Raw genomic sequence first — 17465 nt, forward strand, 5'->3', positions numbered from 1 at the left:
TATCACTCATAGTTTGCCTTCCATCAACACTTTAATATTCACATTGTTGAAAATATTGTCTATGAACGATTGTACACAAAATCAATTTTTAGAGCCCCAATAAATATTTTGCATGAACTAAGGGAACTCATAATATTAAAGCACTTCTTTTACAAAAGGAACACTTTCAAAAAGCATTGCTTCTACTTTAATATTAATATATTCCAAACTTGGACTTTGTGTAAATCCAGCTCTAAGAAGATTGTGTTTGTTTTTTTGTTTTGTTTCATTTTTTGCTTTTTAGGGCCACACCCACGACATGTGGAAGTTCCCAGGTTAGGGTCCAATCAGACCTACAGCTGCCAGCCTACACCACAGCCACAGCAACGTCAGATCCTTAACCCACTGAGCAAGGCCAAGGATCAAACCCACATCCTCATGGTTCCTAGTCGGGTTCATTAACCACTGAGCCATGAAGGGAACTCCCTAAGAAGATGGCTCTTAATTTCTAGTTTCATTTCTCAGCTATATTATTAGCTAGTACATTCATTCACTCCAAAAACATTTATCAAACATCAATCTATGTATCCTCCGTAGGAGGCAAATACAGCATGGACCTTATGTTCAAAACTTCAGAGTAAATAAATATTTTGGTTTAAAAATAAGTGGTTAAAGCAAAACATCTTTATCTCATTTACTTCCTTTTAAAATAATGTGTTCAAATTTGTGGCGTGACTTGAATGATTCCATTTTTATTATTCCCTTAAAGCGATGAAACAAGAAATCTGCTTCTTTCAATGTTATCATTTTGTCTCATTGTATGTAAGCACACTTAATGAATTCACATAAGCAAATTTTGGATATTTTCAATGACATTGTAAGAAATGAAAACATTTTTACAATTTATTTTTAAAAGGGGAGCACAGAGATGAAAAATGCCAGTAGACCTGCATTAACTCAATGAGGAGATGTGTATCTTTACTCTCTTTTTTTTTATAATTAAAAAGTTTACTGCTTTTAAACAAATGTCAGTGTCCAGATAAAGGGGGAAGTGTGAGGACATACTGTGACCTTGTGAATGACTTATGACATTTGTATTCCAGAAAAAAAATAGATAAAAATTTCAGAGGCTAAAAAAAGAGCAGTAACAAAAAATAGCATGGATGCTTTTTTCTACATTAGATAAAGTTTATTTTAATACATGTTTCCTCTGAGAGCTATTGGGCCTGGATGCTGAGCTTGAGGCTCATATTTCTGGCATCGAATTTGTTCCGTCTGTGACTGACGATTGGAGCCCTAAAATAACTTTTGTAGCGTTTAATTGCTTATTATTTGCTACTGGAAACTCCAACTCAGGACATCCCTGAATATGTGAACCTGAAATTTGACATTGAACTCGGAACGTTCACTCCTTGACTCATGTCACAAACATCGATTGATACTTTCATTTTCTGGAGGACTTTCTGTGCACACGGAGCTGTGATCGATTCAGGCAGACTTCCTGCCTTCATGTCGTCTTTATTTTAATGGGGGAGTACGGCGGTGAGAAGCACCGAGAAGACGGAGAAAGCAGGTTAAAAGAAGAAAGCATCATTAGAGGCGCCATTCAGAAGAGGTGGTCAGGGCAGGCCGCTCAGGAGAGATGATATTTGAACAGAGACCTGAATAAAGTGAGGGAACGAGCCATGTGGGGAAAGCCAGTGCAAAGGCCCTGGAGGAAGAGCTTGCACGTGTGTCTAAGGGCCGGCAGCGTCCTGTGGCTGAAGCGGAATGGACCAGAGGGGTGTGATAGTAAATGGAATTAGAGAGGTAGGCAGGGTCAGAGCATGGCAAGGTCCTGGGGTTTTATTTTTTTTTTTATTTTATTTTTATTTTTTGTAGGACTGCACCCGGGGCATATGGAGGTTCCCAGGCTGGGGGTCAAATCAGAGCTGTAGCTGCCGGCCTACACTACAGCCACAGCCATGCCAGATTCGAGCTGCATCTGTGGCCTACACCACAGCTCACCACAACACCAGATGAACCCAGGCCAGGGATCGAACCCGTGTCCTCATGGATACTAGTTGGATAACTGCTGAGCCACAACGGGAACTCCCAGGGTTTTATTTTAAATATGGGAAAATGGTGAAAGATCTGAGCTTGGAAATGGTATAATCTGATTTCTCCCTTTAAAAGGATCCCTCTGGCTGCTGAGTTGAGAGAGGAGGTTAAGAAGACAGATAAAAGTGGAAACAAAGGGTCCATGGTAGGCTGCAGCGGTCATCTGGAGCCATGATGGGGCTTGGACTAGAACGTGCTGATGCTGAGAAGGGGTTGGATTGAGGATCTGACTAAGGATATACTGGAGTTCCCTGGTGGCCTAGCAGTTAAGGATCTGGTGGTGTCACTACTGTGGTGTGGGTTCAGACCCTGGCCGGGGACCTTCCACATGCTACAGGAGCAGACAATACATGCGTAGGCAGATAGATAGATCTATATGTATTACGAAATTTAACCACAATGTAAATAATGTTGCCGTTGACCGAGTATGATGGGTTAGGAGCGTATTTGGGAAGAAAATCATAATTATTGTTGGCAATGTCCGTTGAGGATGTTTATTAGATATTCAGGCGAGGCAGCCAGAGTATCTCTGAGGCTGCAGTTAAGGGGAAACGTTGGGCTGAAACCTAAGCCTGAGAAGATGAAGGGATTTGAGAATGGAGACAAGACAATAAATACGATGGGGAAGCACAGAGGCTCGCTTGGTCAAGGAAGGAAGAAATGACATGCGGGGATAATAATCCATGAAAATGTATTAAATCCATGGATTAGAGGTACTCGGGAGCAACCCACCATTGTCGGAGTGATGGTGCCAGAGGGAGTGGCCTGTTAGGAGAAGAGGGATGCCCAGAGGGAGAATGCTTCGGATGAGTATGTTGGTGACGGTGCAGTTATTGGTAATGACACAGCGTAAGGTCAACCGTGGGCACAGGTGGCGGGTGTCTGGTCGGGGGAGAACAGGATTGCAGAAGCGAGCAGGTCAAGGAGCTGCGTGGCCAGGTTGGCGTATGGATAGGGGTGGGAGAAAAAACACCCAGTCGATTAGGTGCTAAAATATTCTTTCATGTGTCAAGTGCTTCCAAAGGGGTTCTTAGGGAGGAGAGAGCATTGAAGGTGTGAACGTAGCAGCGAAGATCAAAGCGAGACCTGCATCCCTTCAGGCTAGTGATACTCAGGTTGCGGGAAGGAAAAAAGCCATTTCTGAGAAGGCTGCCGGAGAGCGGTGTCTTCAGGAGGGAACGATGCTTCAGAGAAGATGGGAGGAAGCTGGCAGCTTTTCCATCTCGAAGGTGGAATGGAAAGGTTGCAGGAGAGGACGAGGGGTGAGCATGTGAAGCAAATCAAAGACCGTGCTGGGCAATGTGGGGACGAGCACGGAGGGAAGGCAAGGACACAGGGGGTGAGCTACTCAGTGATGCAGTGGTTGCAGCAGCGGGATGGTGACAGAGGGGCCGTGCAATGGCCCAGCCCCGGGGGTTACTTTGGTGTGTGGTACATAATCAATTCCAGTGAAGTGTGTTGAGAGGAGAGGCCTGGGATGGACGTGGTGTTTTCACAAGAACGGGCAAGTTTGCAAGGGCTTCTCTCAGAGCTACGTTTGCTCAAGGCGAGTCGTGCCAATTTGACTTATTCAAACAATTGAGCATCATCCCGTTACCTGTCCTGTCTAGTGAAGAAAGCCACCGCTGGAGTTCCCGTCGTGGCGCAGTGGTTAACGAATCTGAGTAGGAACCACCAAGTTGCGGATTCGATCCCTGAGCTGTGGTGTAGGTTGTGGCTCGGATCCTGCTTGCTGTGGCTGTGGTGTAGGCCGGCGGCTACAGCTCCGATTGGACCCCTAGCCTGGGAACCTCCATATGCCGCAGGAGTGGCTCAAGAAAAGGCAAAAAAAAAAAAAAAAAAAAAGGCCACGGCTACCTTTACAGGCTGGTCTCATTGGGCTTGGCCTTGAGGGGCCACGATGGGAGCAGCTGAGCATTGTTCATAAATAGTGTCATTTAACCCTGGACCCGAGCCCCAAATGGTGCGTTAAGAAACACACTTTTCATCAGCTCAACCTTCTCCTGGAAGCACTACAGTAGCTTCCGTAAATTTCGGCTGCCTGGGGAGCTGTTAGTTTTCCGAGTCACTTTGCAACAAGAGGCCCTTCAGCTGGGCAGTTCCAACACTCAGCTCATCCCCCAGTTGTGCCATTAAGAAAGTAATGAACTAGACCTTCGGGAGCCCCAGATGCAGCACTTTGCCTGTGGTTTGTGAATTCAAACCAGGCAAAATGTGTCCAGCTCTGCCTGCTTTCTTTGAATAAAAGAGTAGAAGTGGAATGCCCGCTGTGGCTCAGCGGGTTAAGGATCCAGCGCTGCCGTGAGCTGTGGCGTAGGTCCCAGATGCGGCTTGGATCCAGCATTGCCGTGACTGCGGTTGTAGGCTGGTGGTAGCAGCTCCAGTTCGACCCCTAGCCTGGGAACTTTCACATGCGGCAGGTGCAGATGTTAAAAGAAAAAGGAAAAAAAAAAAGAAGAGTAGAAGCCACTTGAGTCCTAAGTATGTTTTCAGGTCTCGTGGGTGTGGGGGTTTTCCGTGCACAATGCCACCTCAATGGCGCAGGCCTCGTATGTCATTTTATGTCACTGAAAAGGCTCCCTAGCATCTGCATTGCAGGCAGCGTTGCACGTGCTGCTCCGCAGAGGTCTCTGCCCCCCACTGTCCCCGGGTCGGCTAACTTCCTGCTCATCCTTCAGGGCTCACGTCACAGGCCCCACTCTGAAATGCCTTCTCCAGCCTCACGTCTGTGATCTACGTTCCCAACGCATCATCACACGTGAGAATTATTGTGAGCTTGGTGTCCCAGAGCACCTGGCCAGGTGCTGGCCTGGCAAGTCGAGGCCTTGGATCAGTATTCACTGAGGCTGAGGTGAACGTAGACACGCTCACTGGCCCACATCCTTAGGCACGTTCATTGTATTTTACCCCAAATCTTTAATGCCCAACGGCGTCTTCAGAGTCCACATCGAGTGGCTGCAAGAGAGTTACAGGTTGTCCCTTAGGCATTATGCCCAGACCTTGGGTGTAATTATATTATCTCAGACCAGAAAGGTTGCTTTGGGTTGCCTCTTCCTTGCCATCTGTCTCTGGCCCCTTATCTGGGAAAAGGTAAAATTTGTGTCTGGGACAGGAACACAATTAGACCAGCTTGTGCTGCACCTGCTGGGCATTTCATTGCTGGCCAGTTTCCTAAGGCCAGACTCTCGTTATGCTCTCCAGAAGCTGGAGCACCCTTTCAACAGCAGTAATTTGAGGCCTGACAGCTACCATTTATTGAACATTTACTATATTTCAGGTCCTGTGTTGTCCCTTACTCATTTCTCAAACCTAATGAGGAAGGGACCCTATGACCATCCCTATTTTACAGAAAAGCAAATTTAGGCTTGTGAACATCCTGTAGCTTTTCTTAAGTTGGTGTAACCACTGAGTGGCAGAGCTAGGATTTGGATCCAGGTCTCTGAATCCAAAAGTTCACGCACATTCTTTTCTCTGGTGCTACTCTAAGCAGGCCACAGACCTGCAGTGTAAGAACACGGGGCCTTGTGGCCTGCTCCCAAGGAGTACTCTTGAGTACTCCCGAATTTCCAAGGGGAGACATTTATATCAGTCATTTAAACCATCCTACCTGGGAATGATCTACTTTTTTTTTTAAAGGAAGCCTCAGCTTGTCAATCAATAAAAATAAATAGGGGAGTTCTCTTGGGATGTAGCACGTTAAGGATCCTGCATTGTCACCGCAGCGGCGTGGGTGGCTGCTGTGGCGTGGGTTCTGCCACATGCCGGCACAGCCAAAAAACTAAGTAAATAGGAATGACATTGTTTCAATTCCACGTGGAGTTTTTAGTCATTTCATAATGAAGTTACACATAAAATCTGCACTTTCATTGGCCTGATGTCATGGGCATTTCTATTTTAAATGTTCTCTAAAGAAGACCCAGCCATATAGTTGGACGAGGGAAGCCAATATTATAGACTCAACACTTGGAGGCGAATCTTTTCTCCTGTGTTCATCATTTAAACTCTTTGCCTAAAGAGTTTTAAAGAAGTGTATGCAAGACACGGCAAGTGAACTCCTGATACTACCTACTTAGTTCCAATTTATTCTTATGCCAACTTGCAGTTGACTGTTTCCTAGGCTTCCAGCTGCATTAATATAGGAAGCAACAGAAACCCAGATGGATAAGCTATTCGTGGAGCACTGATGGGAGGCCATCCTCACGGAGAGTTAGAATCAAAATCAGTCACATGATCCCTCATAAATCAAAGGCCACATTTATGGCTCACTCAGGACTGGTGCTTTGTGGCCTAATGATGGTGGAGAGGGAGGGGGTTAAGATCAAAAAGATAGCATTCTGGTGTCACAAGAAGCTCCGTTTACCAACAGAGCTCTCCGTGGAGCTAAGGGGCAGGCACTGGCATGAACACATTACCTACCAGCTTTAAGTTTACAACCCCCTTACTCTGTAGGAGTTATTACCTCCCCTTTACAGATGGAAAACTGAGGCTCCGGGGAGGTTCAGTGACTTGTCCTGGCCTTGCGTCTTGCCTAAGGCATGTTAGATGCGTATCTCAGTCTGTCCGGCTCTCAGTTTCCTGCAATTACTATTCCCCCCCGGCTACTTCCTAAAGTGCCTCTTATTTGGCGAAGGAAATAATCAAATCTGGGGAAGGTTAAAAGAGATGCGCACCAACTGGGAGCACGAAAGGGAACTAACTCTGCATTGAGATCCTAGGAAGCGTCATCGGGCAGCTGACATTTGATTTAGCCAAAAAAAAAAAAAAAAAAAAAAAAAAAATGCCGGCGTGTGCCAGGTGGAAGGCAGGCTGTCGAGATGGTCACAGCAATAGAAGGTGGAAGCTTCCAGAGGCATGAAATGGCAAAGCAGCTGTGTGGGGGAGGGAGGAATGGGGGATGAGAATGAAACTGCAGGTTAGAGTTGGATATGCTGCGTGAAGGGCACGTACATCTTACACGCAAAGCGATAGGGTCAGAGGCTGACCTAGACAGGGCAGTCTGCAAAGGAAGGCGGAGGAGAGACACCAGAACATAAGGGCCTGGGTGCAATGCTTTCGAGAGATGGGGTGAGGAGTTCCTGTCGTGGCGCAGTGGTTAATGAATCCGACCAGGAACCATGAGGTTGCAGGTTCGATCCCTGGCCTTGCTCAGTGGGTTAAGGATCTGATGTTGCCATGAGCTATGGTAGGTTGCAGACGCGGCTCGGATCCCGTGTTGCTGTGGCTCTGGCATAGGCTGGCAGCTACAGCTCTGGTTAGACCCCTAGCCTGGGAATCTCCATATGCCGTGGGAGCAGCCCTAGAAAAGGCAAAAAGAAAAAAAAAAAAAAAAGAGAGATGGGGTGAAACCGGTCAAAGAGAGCCAATGAAAAAGGCAAGGGTGTGTGGACTAGACAGTACTTGCTGAGTGAATCCAAAGGTGAAGAAGAGGGCAGAGGAAAGAAAAATAAGAATGAATGTTTATGGAGTCTCTCCTGCATACTAGCTGCTGTGCTCAGCCTTAATTCAAGCTACCTCCTTGAAAGCCTGTAACAAGTCTATGAGGGCAGTCTTTTTATTATTCCCATTCTACAGACGAAAAAAGGGAGGCACAGATGATTCAGTAGCAGCTGGCAGATGGTAGACCATTTTAACACAGCCACTTTGACTGCATAGTCTTTGATGTTGACTACTGCATCCTGCAACTCCCTGGATGAGTCTGAGGTTTCTGTTAACTGAGATAGGGGCTAGGTTAAGATGAAAAGGTACAGCTATTGCGATCTTTTTTTTTTTTTTTTTTTTTTTCACATTTTGAGTTTGAAGTTCCTATAGGATACCCAGGTGGGAGTATCTTGTTAAAGAATTAGAGAGAGAAAAATGAGCTAAGATAAAGGACGTATTGCTCTATAGACAATGGTTGATACCAAAGCATCACGTAAGCTTGCTCAGTGGAAGCATATAAACAAAAGCAGCAGAGTGACAGGCATGAAGGCTGTAAAGGCTACGTTCCCCTTGAAAATGAATACACACAAACATAGAACCTCCAAACAACACAAATCCCATAAACTCAAGTAGTATTTATTTCTGATTATGCCTTTTGTGACTTTTTGTTCTAGCGTGAGAAAGATTTATTTGCTTTGCTTCTCAAAGTCATTGCCTTATTTCAATGGTGAAGAATTGTTCTCCCCCAAACTCTAGCTCCAGAGAGCCCTGGGCTTCTCTAGAAAGTTATCATTACTGAGGCTCACAAATTTATCAAAATTGGACCTTCAAAGATCCACACTTCAGAATTATTGTGAATAAGTATGTTTTCAACAGGGAAGAACAATATTGTTAAAACTAGAAGCAAAATAGTTGGTTTGTTCCTTCCAAACTTGTCTCCTCCTCCTTCTGGTCTTTCTCCTGACCCCCCATCCCTTCCCTCTTGCTGCAAACTGCCTTTGCCTGCTGTTGTTCAGAAAGATGACAACAGAACAGTCGACCTGAGTGAAAGAATACACGGCACATACTCTAGCAATTTAGCTAAGAGAAACACAGTACACCACTTCACTGCCAGCATTCCAGAGGGCTGATGTCCGGGGATGGGTGTGAGTGCGGAGGGGAGGGGGAAGGGTGGGGAGGGGCTGGAGTGGAGGACAGGTGCTCACAGGGGCACTGCTAGCAAGCATTGTTTGCTCAATTTCCCAACAACAACAAGAACTTCTCTCATAACCATCATCCAGCAAAAGGATAGAGTACTTCAAGGCATGACTACTTAAATGCTCTCTCTCTCTTTTTTTTTTAAACCATTTTTTCCCCTCTAAGGTGCATCCAGCATAGGAGACATGCATCTGTGGAACTGGCAAGACAGACAAGGGGCTTGAGAAGGGGCCTTTTTTTTTTTTTACACAGTCCAAAGTTTCCTGTGTCAAATCATCTCACCAAGAAAACTGATGAGGGTCAATGGCAGAATGTATAGAGCAATGCAAAGGTTCCTATTGATTCTATCGTATTTTATAAAATTATTTACATCCCTCTTTTTGGTCATGGCAAGGTCTATTGGCACAAACAGCACAGCCACAAAGTATTCTTTTGATTTTAATAACTCATCTTATATATATATTTATATATATTTATATATCTGCTTATCTTCATTTCCTCAGCAAAAGGGGAAATAAAAATATTGATCTATAAAATAAGCTGATGATAACACAATGCCAAAAATAGCTTATGTTAAGTGCAAGGGGTGAAGCTTGAAAGCAAGCTAAATTGCAACAACATACTGATTTAATATTTTAAATACAAGACTTGCAATAAAATAATTCTTGAGATATGCTTCTCATTTTTAGTTTACTTTTTTAAAAACTACTCTATATACACATATCCAGTTGTAACACTTGACAGTAGCATTATGGGGCATGATACGACTTTGGTACACATTGTATTTGATTTGAATGAGATTTGAATGAAACATGTCTGTAAATGATATGCCTTCCTCAGTTAGAACTCTGTACAGCCAGGTGACCAGCCACCTGCTCCCCTATAATATTCCCACCAGAACCCCCAGAGTTTTCCCAGATCCACTGAAGACCTTAGGAGAAAGTGGGCTCACTGGATCCATATCGTGTTTCCTCTCTCTGTTCTCCTGGGTTCCACTGTCAGCTCCCCAAACGTGGAAAAAAACTGCTCCATTTCTTTCTGAAGCATGTCGTTTCTTTTCTCCGCATCTTCCTTTGCTCGCTCGGCATTTCGCATCTTGATTTCTATCATCGTGAACTTCTTCCTTTCTTGATCCAGTTCATCGTGGAGGCTCATCATCTCTGTTTCCAGAGTCAAGTTTCGCTGTTCTAAGCTGCAGAGGGTGGGGGAGGGAATAAGAGATAAAGCAATTTATTCATTTGAAAGACAACGAAGATAAAAATATATTTTCTAAACTCTGTCTCTGCAATGCTTGGGAAATTGGAATGAGCCATTTCAAATCCATGAAGCAAAGTCCAGATCTATCTATTTATCTATCTGTACATATGTGTCTATACATATATATGTATGTTTTATATATACTTATAAATATATACTTTTTTCCTTTTTTACTAATTCCTAAAATGATTTACTCTCACTTTGATGTGATTCCCCAAGACCTCTCTTGGAAACGCTTCATTGCCAATTGATGGTGAATGAATGAATTTTAGCACAAAGAAGCCAGGGATCACTGTCACAGAGCACAGAATGGCAGAAGCAGGAAGCAGTCCAAACCGCAAAGCTTCCTGAATCATTAAATGTAAATCTGGCTTCATTAAAAAAAAGAGAGGGGGGAATCTGATAAAATTGGAAGGAAAAAAGGACAATCATATTTGCTTTCTATCAAAGGAAAAAGAATGATAGTGAAAACGTCACTGTTGCAGACATGAAGTCCACTGCTACCAATGGACGTGCGGGGATGTCCTGAGTTCCATCGTATAAAATTGGTACCAAAAGCAGCCACTTTACATTAGCAAGAGAGGTAGAAATGACATGTGTTGACTAAGTAATTCATCTGACATTTTGTGATAATGGAGTCTAAGCAAGTAGCCTGCGATCTGCAGTTCTCACTGCCTTCCAAGTTAACATATCTTAAAATCTCAGATTTATATTTCTACAGATTGATAGCTAGATTCTTTTGGATCAATGATAACGTTAGACAACTTCGTAAAAAACAGAGGGTTTTCTCCCACAATCGCTAAGTTCCAAAGCTCAGTTTATCATTTTCGTTGTTCAGGGAAACATATTAAGCACTTATTTATTATAAGATGTGTCTTGGTAACAGCTGACACTTTCATTTCTCCTAATCTGAGCTAAAGTCTCAGGGCTAAATTTGAATTTGCAATACTACTGAAATTTGAAAGGCTAATGTATGTGTAGCTCTAGGGAGTCTGATTATTTTAATACTAATTTTCAAATTAAAATCTCAATTATTTTTCCATTTTGAAATAAGTGAGTCCCACATGTAGATACTCCATCCATCTAGATAATCATAAGAACACTTAAAGATGAATCTGCTCTTTCTTTGTAAGCAACTAGGATTTTTTAAAAAATTTACATTCTATAGGAAGTTTCTGTTGTGGCTCAGCAGTAGCAAACCCGACTAGTATCCATGAGGATGCGGGTTTGATCCCTAGCCTTGCTCAGTGGGTTAAGGATCTGGTGTTGCTGTGAGCTGTGGTGTAGGTCACAGACATAGCTCGGATCCCATGTTGCCGTGGCTGTGTTGTAGGCCGGCAGCTGAAGCTCTGATTCAACTCCTAGCCTGCAAACTTCCATATACCACAGACACAGCCCTAAAAAGCAAAAAAAAAAAAAAAAAAAAAAAAAAAAAAAAAGAAAGAAAAAAGAAAAAAAAATTCACATCCTGTAATCAGTTTAGAAGGCTTTTTTGATCACATGATCATATATTTATGTAAAAACCTAGTAGGGTGCTAGTTGTCACCCAGAATTATCTTACAATATATTCTCTTTGCTTTCTAAAGCTATTTATTTTAGGACTAAAAAAGGTGTAAGAAACTCAAGCTTAAATATCAAGGAAGACAGTTCTTTAAAAAAAAAACACTAATGCTCTAATAGTTTTCTGGTAGTGTCTCTAGGATTCTCTAGGTATAGTATCATGTCATCTGCAAACAGTGATAGTTTTACTTCTTCGTTTCCAATTTGGATTCCTTTTATTTCTTTTTCTTCTCTGATTGCTGTGGCTAGGACTTCCAAAACTATGTTGAATAACAGTGGTGAGAGTGGACATCCTTGTCTTGTTCCTGATCTTAGTGGAAATGCTTTCAGTTTTTCACCCTTGAGGATGATGTGAGCTGTGGTTTTACCCTTGAGGATGGTGTTACCTTTTATTATGTTGAGGTAGTTCCCCTTTATGCCCATTCTCTGGAGAGTTTTTTTTTTTTTATCAGGAATGGGTGTTGAATTTTGTCAAAAGCTCTTCCTGCATCTACTGAGATGACCATACGGTTTTTATTTTTCAGTTTGTTGATGTGGTGTATCACACTGATTGATTTGTGGATATTAAAGAATACTGGCATCTCTGGGATAAATCCCATTTGATCAGGGTGTATGATCTTTTTAGTATATATTTGAATGCTGTTTGACAAGATTTTAATGAGGATTTTTGTATCTGTTCATCAGTGATATTGGCCTGTAATTTTCTTTTTTTGTGGTTTACTACTCAGCCATAAAAAAAAGGATAAAATAATGCCACTTACAGCAACATGGATGAAACTAGAGATTCTCATACTAAGTGAAGTAAGTCAGAAAAAGAAAGACAAATACCATATGATGTCACTTATATGTGGAATTTGAAATTTGGCACAAATGATCCTATCTACAAAACAGAAACAGATCATCGTCATGGAGAGCAGAAGTGTGTTTGCCAGGGGAAGAGGGGAGAGAGTGGGATAGGCTGGGAGTTTGGGGTTTGGAGATGCAAACGATTACATTTAGAACAGATAAGCAATGGGGTCCCACAGCACAGCACAGGGAACTGTGTCCAGTCTCTTGGGTTAGAACATGATGGGAGATCATATGAAAAAAAAGAAAAAATACATACATACATATATATATATATGTGGCTGGGCCACTTTGTTGTATAGCAGAAATTGAAAATCAACCATACTTTAAGAAAACTATATTTTAAGAAAAAATTTTAAAAATGCAGAAAAACAAAACAAAATACACTAATGCACTTGTATATATCACTCATATATATATATGAATCCAATGGACTGAGTTGAAAACAGAAGAAACCCCTCCCACTGCAAACACAGAGCAATACCGAAAATATATAGAAGAAAAATATTTTAAAAATACATAGCAATGTTAAAAGAAATAATAAAGCATCTTCAAGTATCAGAACCACGGAAGAAACTCAAATTTAGAACAGTAAGTGGAAGCACACAAGGGGTATTGGTCCTGGATAGAACCCCTAGAAGCTGCAACTAGGTTTTTATTTTTCACATAAGGGAAGGGAGATCTCCAGTGTAAGAGAGGCAGAGGGCTGACAGCAACTCAACTGAGAGCTTAGGACATCAATTGTCTTGATAAAAAGAGACTACCAAAACTGCTCACAGGCCGAATAAAGTGATGTAACTGAATCAGAAGGGAAAATAAACAAAGGAGAAAAACAGATCTGAGAAAAATTACCCAAATGCCTCCCCTCACATGGTGAAAAAAAGATGAAACTATAACGTAAGGAAGAGAAGTTAACAGAGATGGAGAATGGACCAAGAAGGTCCAACATACTTTAAGAAGGGTTGTAGAGAGGGAAAACCGAGAAAATGGGGGAGATGAAATTTACAACGGTGATGAATAAAAAATTCTCCAGAATTGAAAAAAAAAGTCTTCAAGTAATGAGACATAAAGTTTGACAGTTAATGGAAAATATATAGCAGGAAGTTATTAATCAAAATAATATTGATATAGCACTATTAGAGAATATTCTAGGCAAAAAACACTATTAAAATGAAAAATGACCATTACTTAATGAAAAAAGGATCAAATCATCAGTAAGCTAGAAACAATTTAACTTTCATTCATCTAGTGGTATAGCCTCTAGTTCTTCAATATAAAATACGACAAAATTACAAAGAGAAAGAGCTAAATCCATGAACATTAGGAAATTTTAAGGTACCTTTCTCAGACACTGTATGTGTATCTGATAAAAGTTAGGAGCAATGCAAAAGATTTGAACGGCATGATTAACAGACTTGGTCTGCTGGTCATGTACACAATATCACACCAATAATAATTCTCACCAGACCAGATAATGGATGTTATGCAGATGAACTTCTCTGACCACAATTTGCTAGAGGCAGGAACTAACTGGGAAGGAGGGAGGATCACCAAGTGTGTGTGTCTGGTGGATGATGTATCCACCATCGTTCACCCGTCCAACGTCAACACTCGTAGGGTAGAGTTAAAAAGGAAGTGAAAGAGAAATGCGCTATTCTAAACAAGAATTTACTAGAACAGTTACTTCTTTCTTTCTTTTGTCTTTTGTCCTTTTAGGGCTACACCTGCAGCATATGGAGGTTCCCAGGCTAGGGGTCCAATTGGAGCTGTTGCTGCTGGCCTACCCTGCAGCCACAACAACGCAGGATCTGAGCCATGTCTGCGACCTACACCACAGCTCACGGCAACGGCAGATCCTTAACCCACTGAGTGAGGCCAGGGATCAAACCCGCATCCTCACGGATCCTAGCTGGGTTCATTAGTGCTGGGCTACAAGGGGAACACCTCATTTTTCTTCTTACTTAAACCTCCTGTCACTCGCTTTATACAGGAAAATTCAAACCAAGTTTATGTTTCCAAGAAAGTAATTGCTCAATCTAACATTTATATATATATATATATATATATATATATATATATATATATTTTTTTTTTTTTGTCTTTTCTTTTCTTTTTTTAATTTTTATCTTTTGCCTTTCCTAGGGCCTCTCCCGCGGCATATGGAGGTTCTCAGGCCAGGGGTCGAATCGGAACTATAGCCACTGGCCTACACCACAGCCACAGCAATGCCAGATCCAGGCAGCACCTGTGACCTACACCACAGCTCACGGCAACGCTGGATCCTCAACCAACTGAGCGAGGCCAGGGATCGAACCCACAATCTCATGGTTCCTAGTTGGATTCATTAACCACTGAGCCACAACAGGAACTCCGACATTTATATATATTAATGTATAAATATTTTTGTTTATATTTTACTTTACCATAGCTCTTAAAATACACATCTTTTGGCCTAATAATTGATGGGAAGATGTCAACGGATACCAACTCGGTTTCCGCACAACTGCTTCCTTATGAATCACAGCTGGGCCTCCCACGTCGGCTGCAGTTTCCCTCATCCATAGGAATACACTTCATGCCACTGCTTTTCTCAAAAGCCCCCCTGGCGTCCAATGTCCGAGTGAAAGCCAAGGCTTAAGATGACCGCGAAGGCTCTGCGGCACCACTCCGAGCGCCTCGCCTGCCCCATCCCAATGCATGTCCACGCGCTCTTCTCTCAGGCATCTGCACAGCTTCCTCTTGAACCTCCCATGAGGCCTTGCACCCCGAGTGACCCCTCACCCACCCTGCTCACCCTCTTCCCTGCTTTTGTCTCCTACTGAGCATGGGACCCATAAGACTCATTGATCTGTCTCCTCCGGGGGTTGGAAGCGTGCTCCACGAGGGCTGAGCGTGTGGCTGCTTCATCCACTGCTGCATCCTCCGGGCCGGAACTGCGCCTGGCAGAGGGCAGATACTCACTCAAGCAGTCGGCCGCGGAAAGAATAAGCAGAGGTCTGTTTGCTTCTCCGGCTTTTCTGGACCCTCCCTTTGTCCTCCTCCTGTGATAACAGCCTCCCTGTTTGCCCCTTACCCCCTCATGCTCCTCTCCCCAGCCCTCTAACCCAAACCCCCACATTTACCAATGACAGGAAACTGCCTAGGAGCACCCGCTCTGTGCCAGAGACAACGTGCAATGATTCGAGGGAGAGGCTCCTAGAATTGAAACTTCTCATATTAGGAAGCTGAGTTAGGCAGTGAGAGACAAATAGCAGAGGCTATCACTTATAGGTGGAATCCAAAAAAAAAAAAGCTACAAATGAACTTAATTGCAGCACAGAAACAAACTCACAGACCTGGAAAAACTTCTGGTTACCAAAGGGGACGAGCGGCAGGAGGTAGGGGTGGGGTGGGGTAGACGGGGTTTGGGATAGAAATGTTCTAATATTAGGTTGTGATAATGGTTGTACAGCTATAAATACAATAAAATTTGTTGAATTTTTTTTTTGTAAAAGGAAGGTGAGATGTGCAAAGATGAAGTGAGCTTGTCCTAAATACCGCAGCTTACCCCTGGTGAAGCTAAGACTTGAACCCGGGTCTCTGGCTCCGGAGTCAGCGTGTTCAAGCCTCGGGGGTGCGCCGGTACCCCGGCAGGAGGCTGTCGCACCCTCGCGGGCCGCTGCCAGCCTCAGATGCTCCTTACCTCTTTATCCTGGACTCGTACTCGATCTTCTGTTTGGTCATTTCCTGTTTCAGGCTGGACACTAAACTGTGCAGGGCACTGTGGGTGCTGGTATTGTTGGCAACGAATGTCTCACTGTTGTCACTGCTGCTGGTGGCACGACTGCTTCGACCGCCCACGCTCCTGCGGTCGCTTTTGTTTTCATAGTCCCCGGGCTGGGCAAGGTCGTCCTGCGGGGGCCCATCCAAGACAGGGTCCTCAAAGGTCCCCCCGTAAAAGTCCTGCTCCGGGCAGGTGGTGGTGGACGAGCGGCAGGAGGTGGAGTTCTCGGGGAGGGAGATCTCGCAGGAGGAAGTGGACCAGGTGGCGCTGTCGACGCTCTGCTTGTCGTCGAGGCTCCCTGCTGAGAACTGCTGGTGGACGTTATCGTAGGTGGAGAGCCTGTTGTGCTGGCCCGACTCTCCTGCCTGCTCTTTCTGCTTGTTGTCTCTCAGGGTCACATAGCCGTTGGGCAGCCAGCTCATGCTGCGACCGTTCGCCGGGTTCCCAAGGGCGTCGGTGTTCAGAAGGCCCAGACGCACGGTTCCGTTCTGCACACTGTGGGTGCCCATTTTGGTTCCGGACCCCTTCAGGGAGGAGGTCCTTCTGGCCTGTAAGCTGCCATTGGGCGTGCTCTGGGCTTTCTCCAGTCCCTCTGCGTGACTGCTGCTGAAGGACCCGTTGGTGACTATGCCACTGCCCTTATTGAAGGCGGGATTCTTCTTGACCATGAGAGGAGGGCTCCTGGAGACATCGAGCTTGTGAAGGCTGTTCCTCGGGCTGTTGGTTTTGCTGCCTGATGGAGCTGTGGGGGATCCATTATCCACGCTGCTTCTCTGGGGGGACTCGGACTTGTCCCAGGAGCACCGCCTTCCAGGACTGTCCTTGGTGGTGGTGTTCTCCTTGTTCTGTAGCTGACCCATGGTGGCTTTCTTCTGCAGGTCATTGTTGTTGCTGCTCACTCCATCTTGGGGCTTGCTTTGCAGCTCTGCGTCTTTGGGGAAGAGGTGATCATGCTTGCTAATCATCACTGACATCAACTGTTGGACCACCACAGTGCCTAGAATGGCATAGAAAACAAAGTGGTATAAGCGAAACAGTTCTCCTTTATTTCCTTCCTTTCTCTTTCTCTTTCTTTTCCTTTCCTTCCTTCCCTCCTTCCTTCCTTCCCTCCTTCCTTCCTTCCTTCCTTTTTCTTTCTTTCTTTCTTTCTTTCTTTCTTTCTTTCTTTCTTTCTTTCTTTCTTTCTTTCTTTCTCTCCCTCTCTCTCCCTCTCTCTCTCTTTCTTACTGGCTGCACCTGTGGTGTGTGGAAGTTCACAGGCTAGGAGTTGAATTAGAGCTGCAGCCACAGCAATGCCAGATCCAAGCCACATATGTGTCCTAGACTGCAGCATTATATTAGCAGG

General features: G+C 44.0%; 1 protein-coding gene and 1 long non-coding RNA gene across 46 annotated transcripts in view; one reads left to right on the forward strand and one right to left on the reverse strand.

Moving 5' to 3' along the window:
* Positions 1 to 15: 15 nt before the first annotated feature.
* Positions 16 to 4479, forward strand: LOC146401091 (uncharacterized). The gene is made up of 2 exons (XR_014813487.1): positions 16 to 1883; positions 3885 to 4479. It is a non-coding gene; the product is annotated as an uncharacterized LOC146401091 (long non-coding RNA).
* A 4645-nt stretch (positions 4480 to 9124) lies between these two features.
* The window catches only part of ARHGAP24 (Rho GTPase activating protein 24), an 826886-nt gene continuing 818545 nt past the window's right edge, over positions 9125 to 17465 (reverse strand). For all 45 annotated transcript variants that reach the window (XM_084973621.1, XM_084973634.1, XM_084973625.1 and 42 more), the window contains 2 exons: positions 16040 to 17117; positions 9125 to 9886 (listed from right to left, as the gene is read on the reverse strand). In XM_084973621.1, the coding sequence (XP_084829747.1) occupies positions 9643 to 9886; positions 16040 to 17117 (1322 nt within the window). In that variant the 3' untranslated portion in view covers positions 9125 to 9642. The remainder of the gene's footprint in view (positions 9887 to 16039; positions 17118 to 17465) is intronic.

Source organism: Sus scrofa, chromosome 8 (genome assembly GCF_054392235.1).
Source record: "Sus scrofa isolate SSC_HxYL_T2T_F1_AM1 chromosome 8, Sscrofa_HxYL_maternal_Yorkshire_Landrace_v2.0, whole genome shotgun sequence".
Classification (NCBI taxonomy): Eukaryota; Metazoa; Chordata; class Mammalia; order Artiodactyla; family Suidae; genus Sus; species Sus scrofa.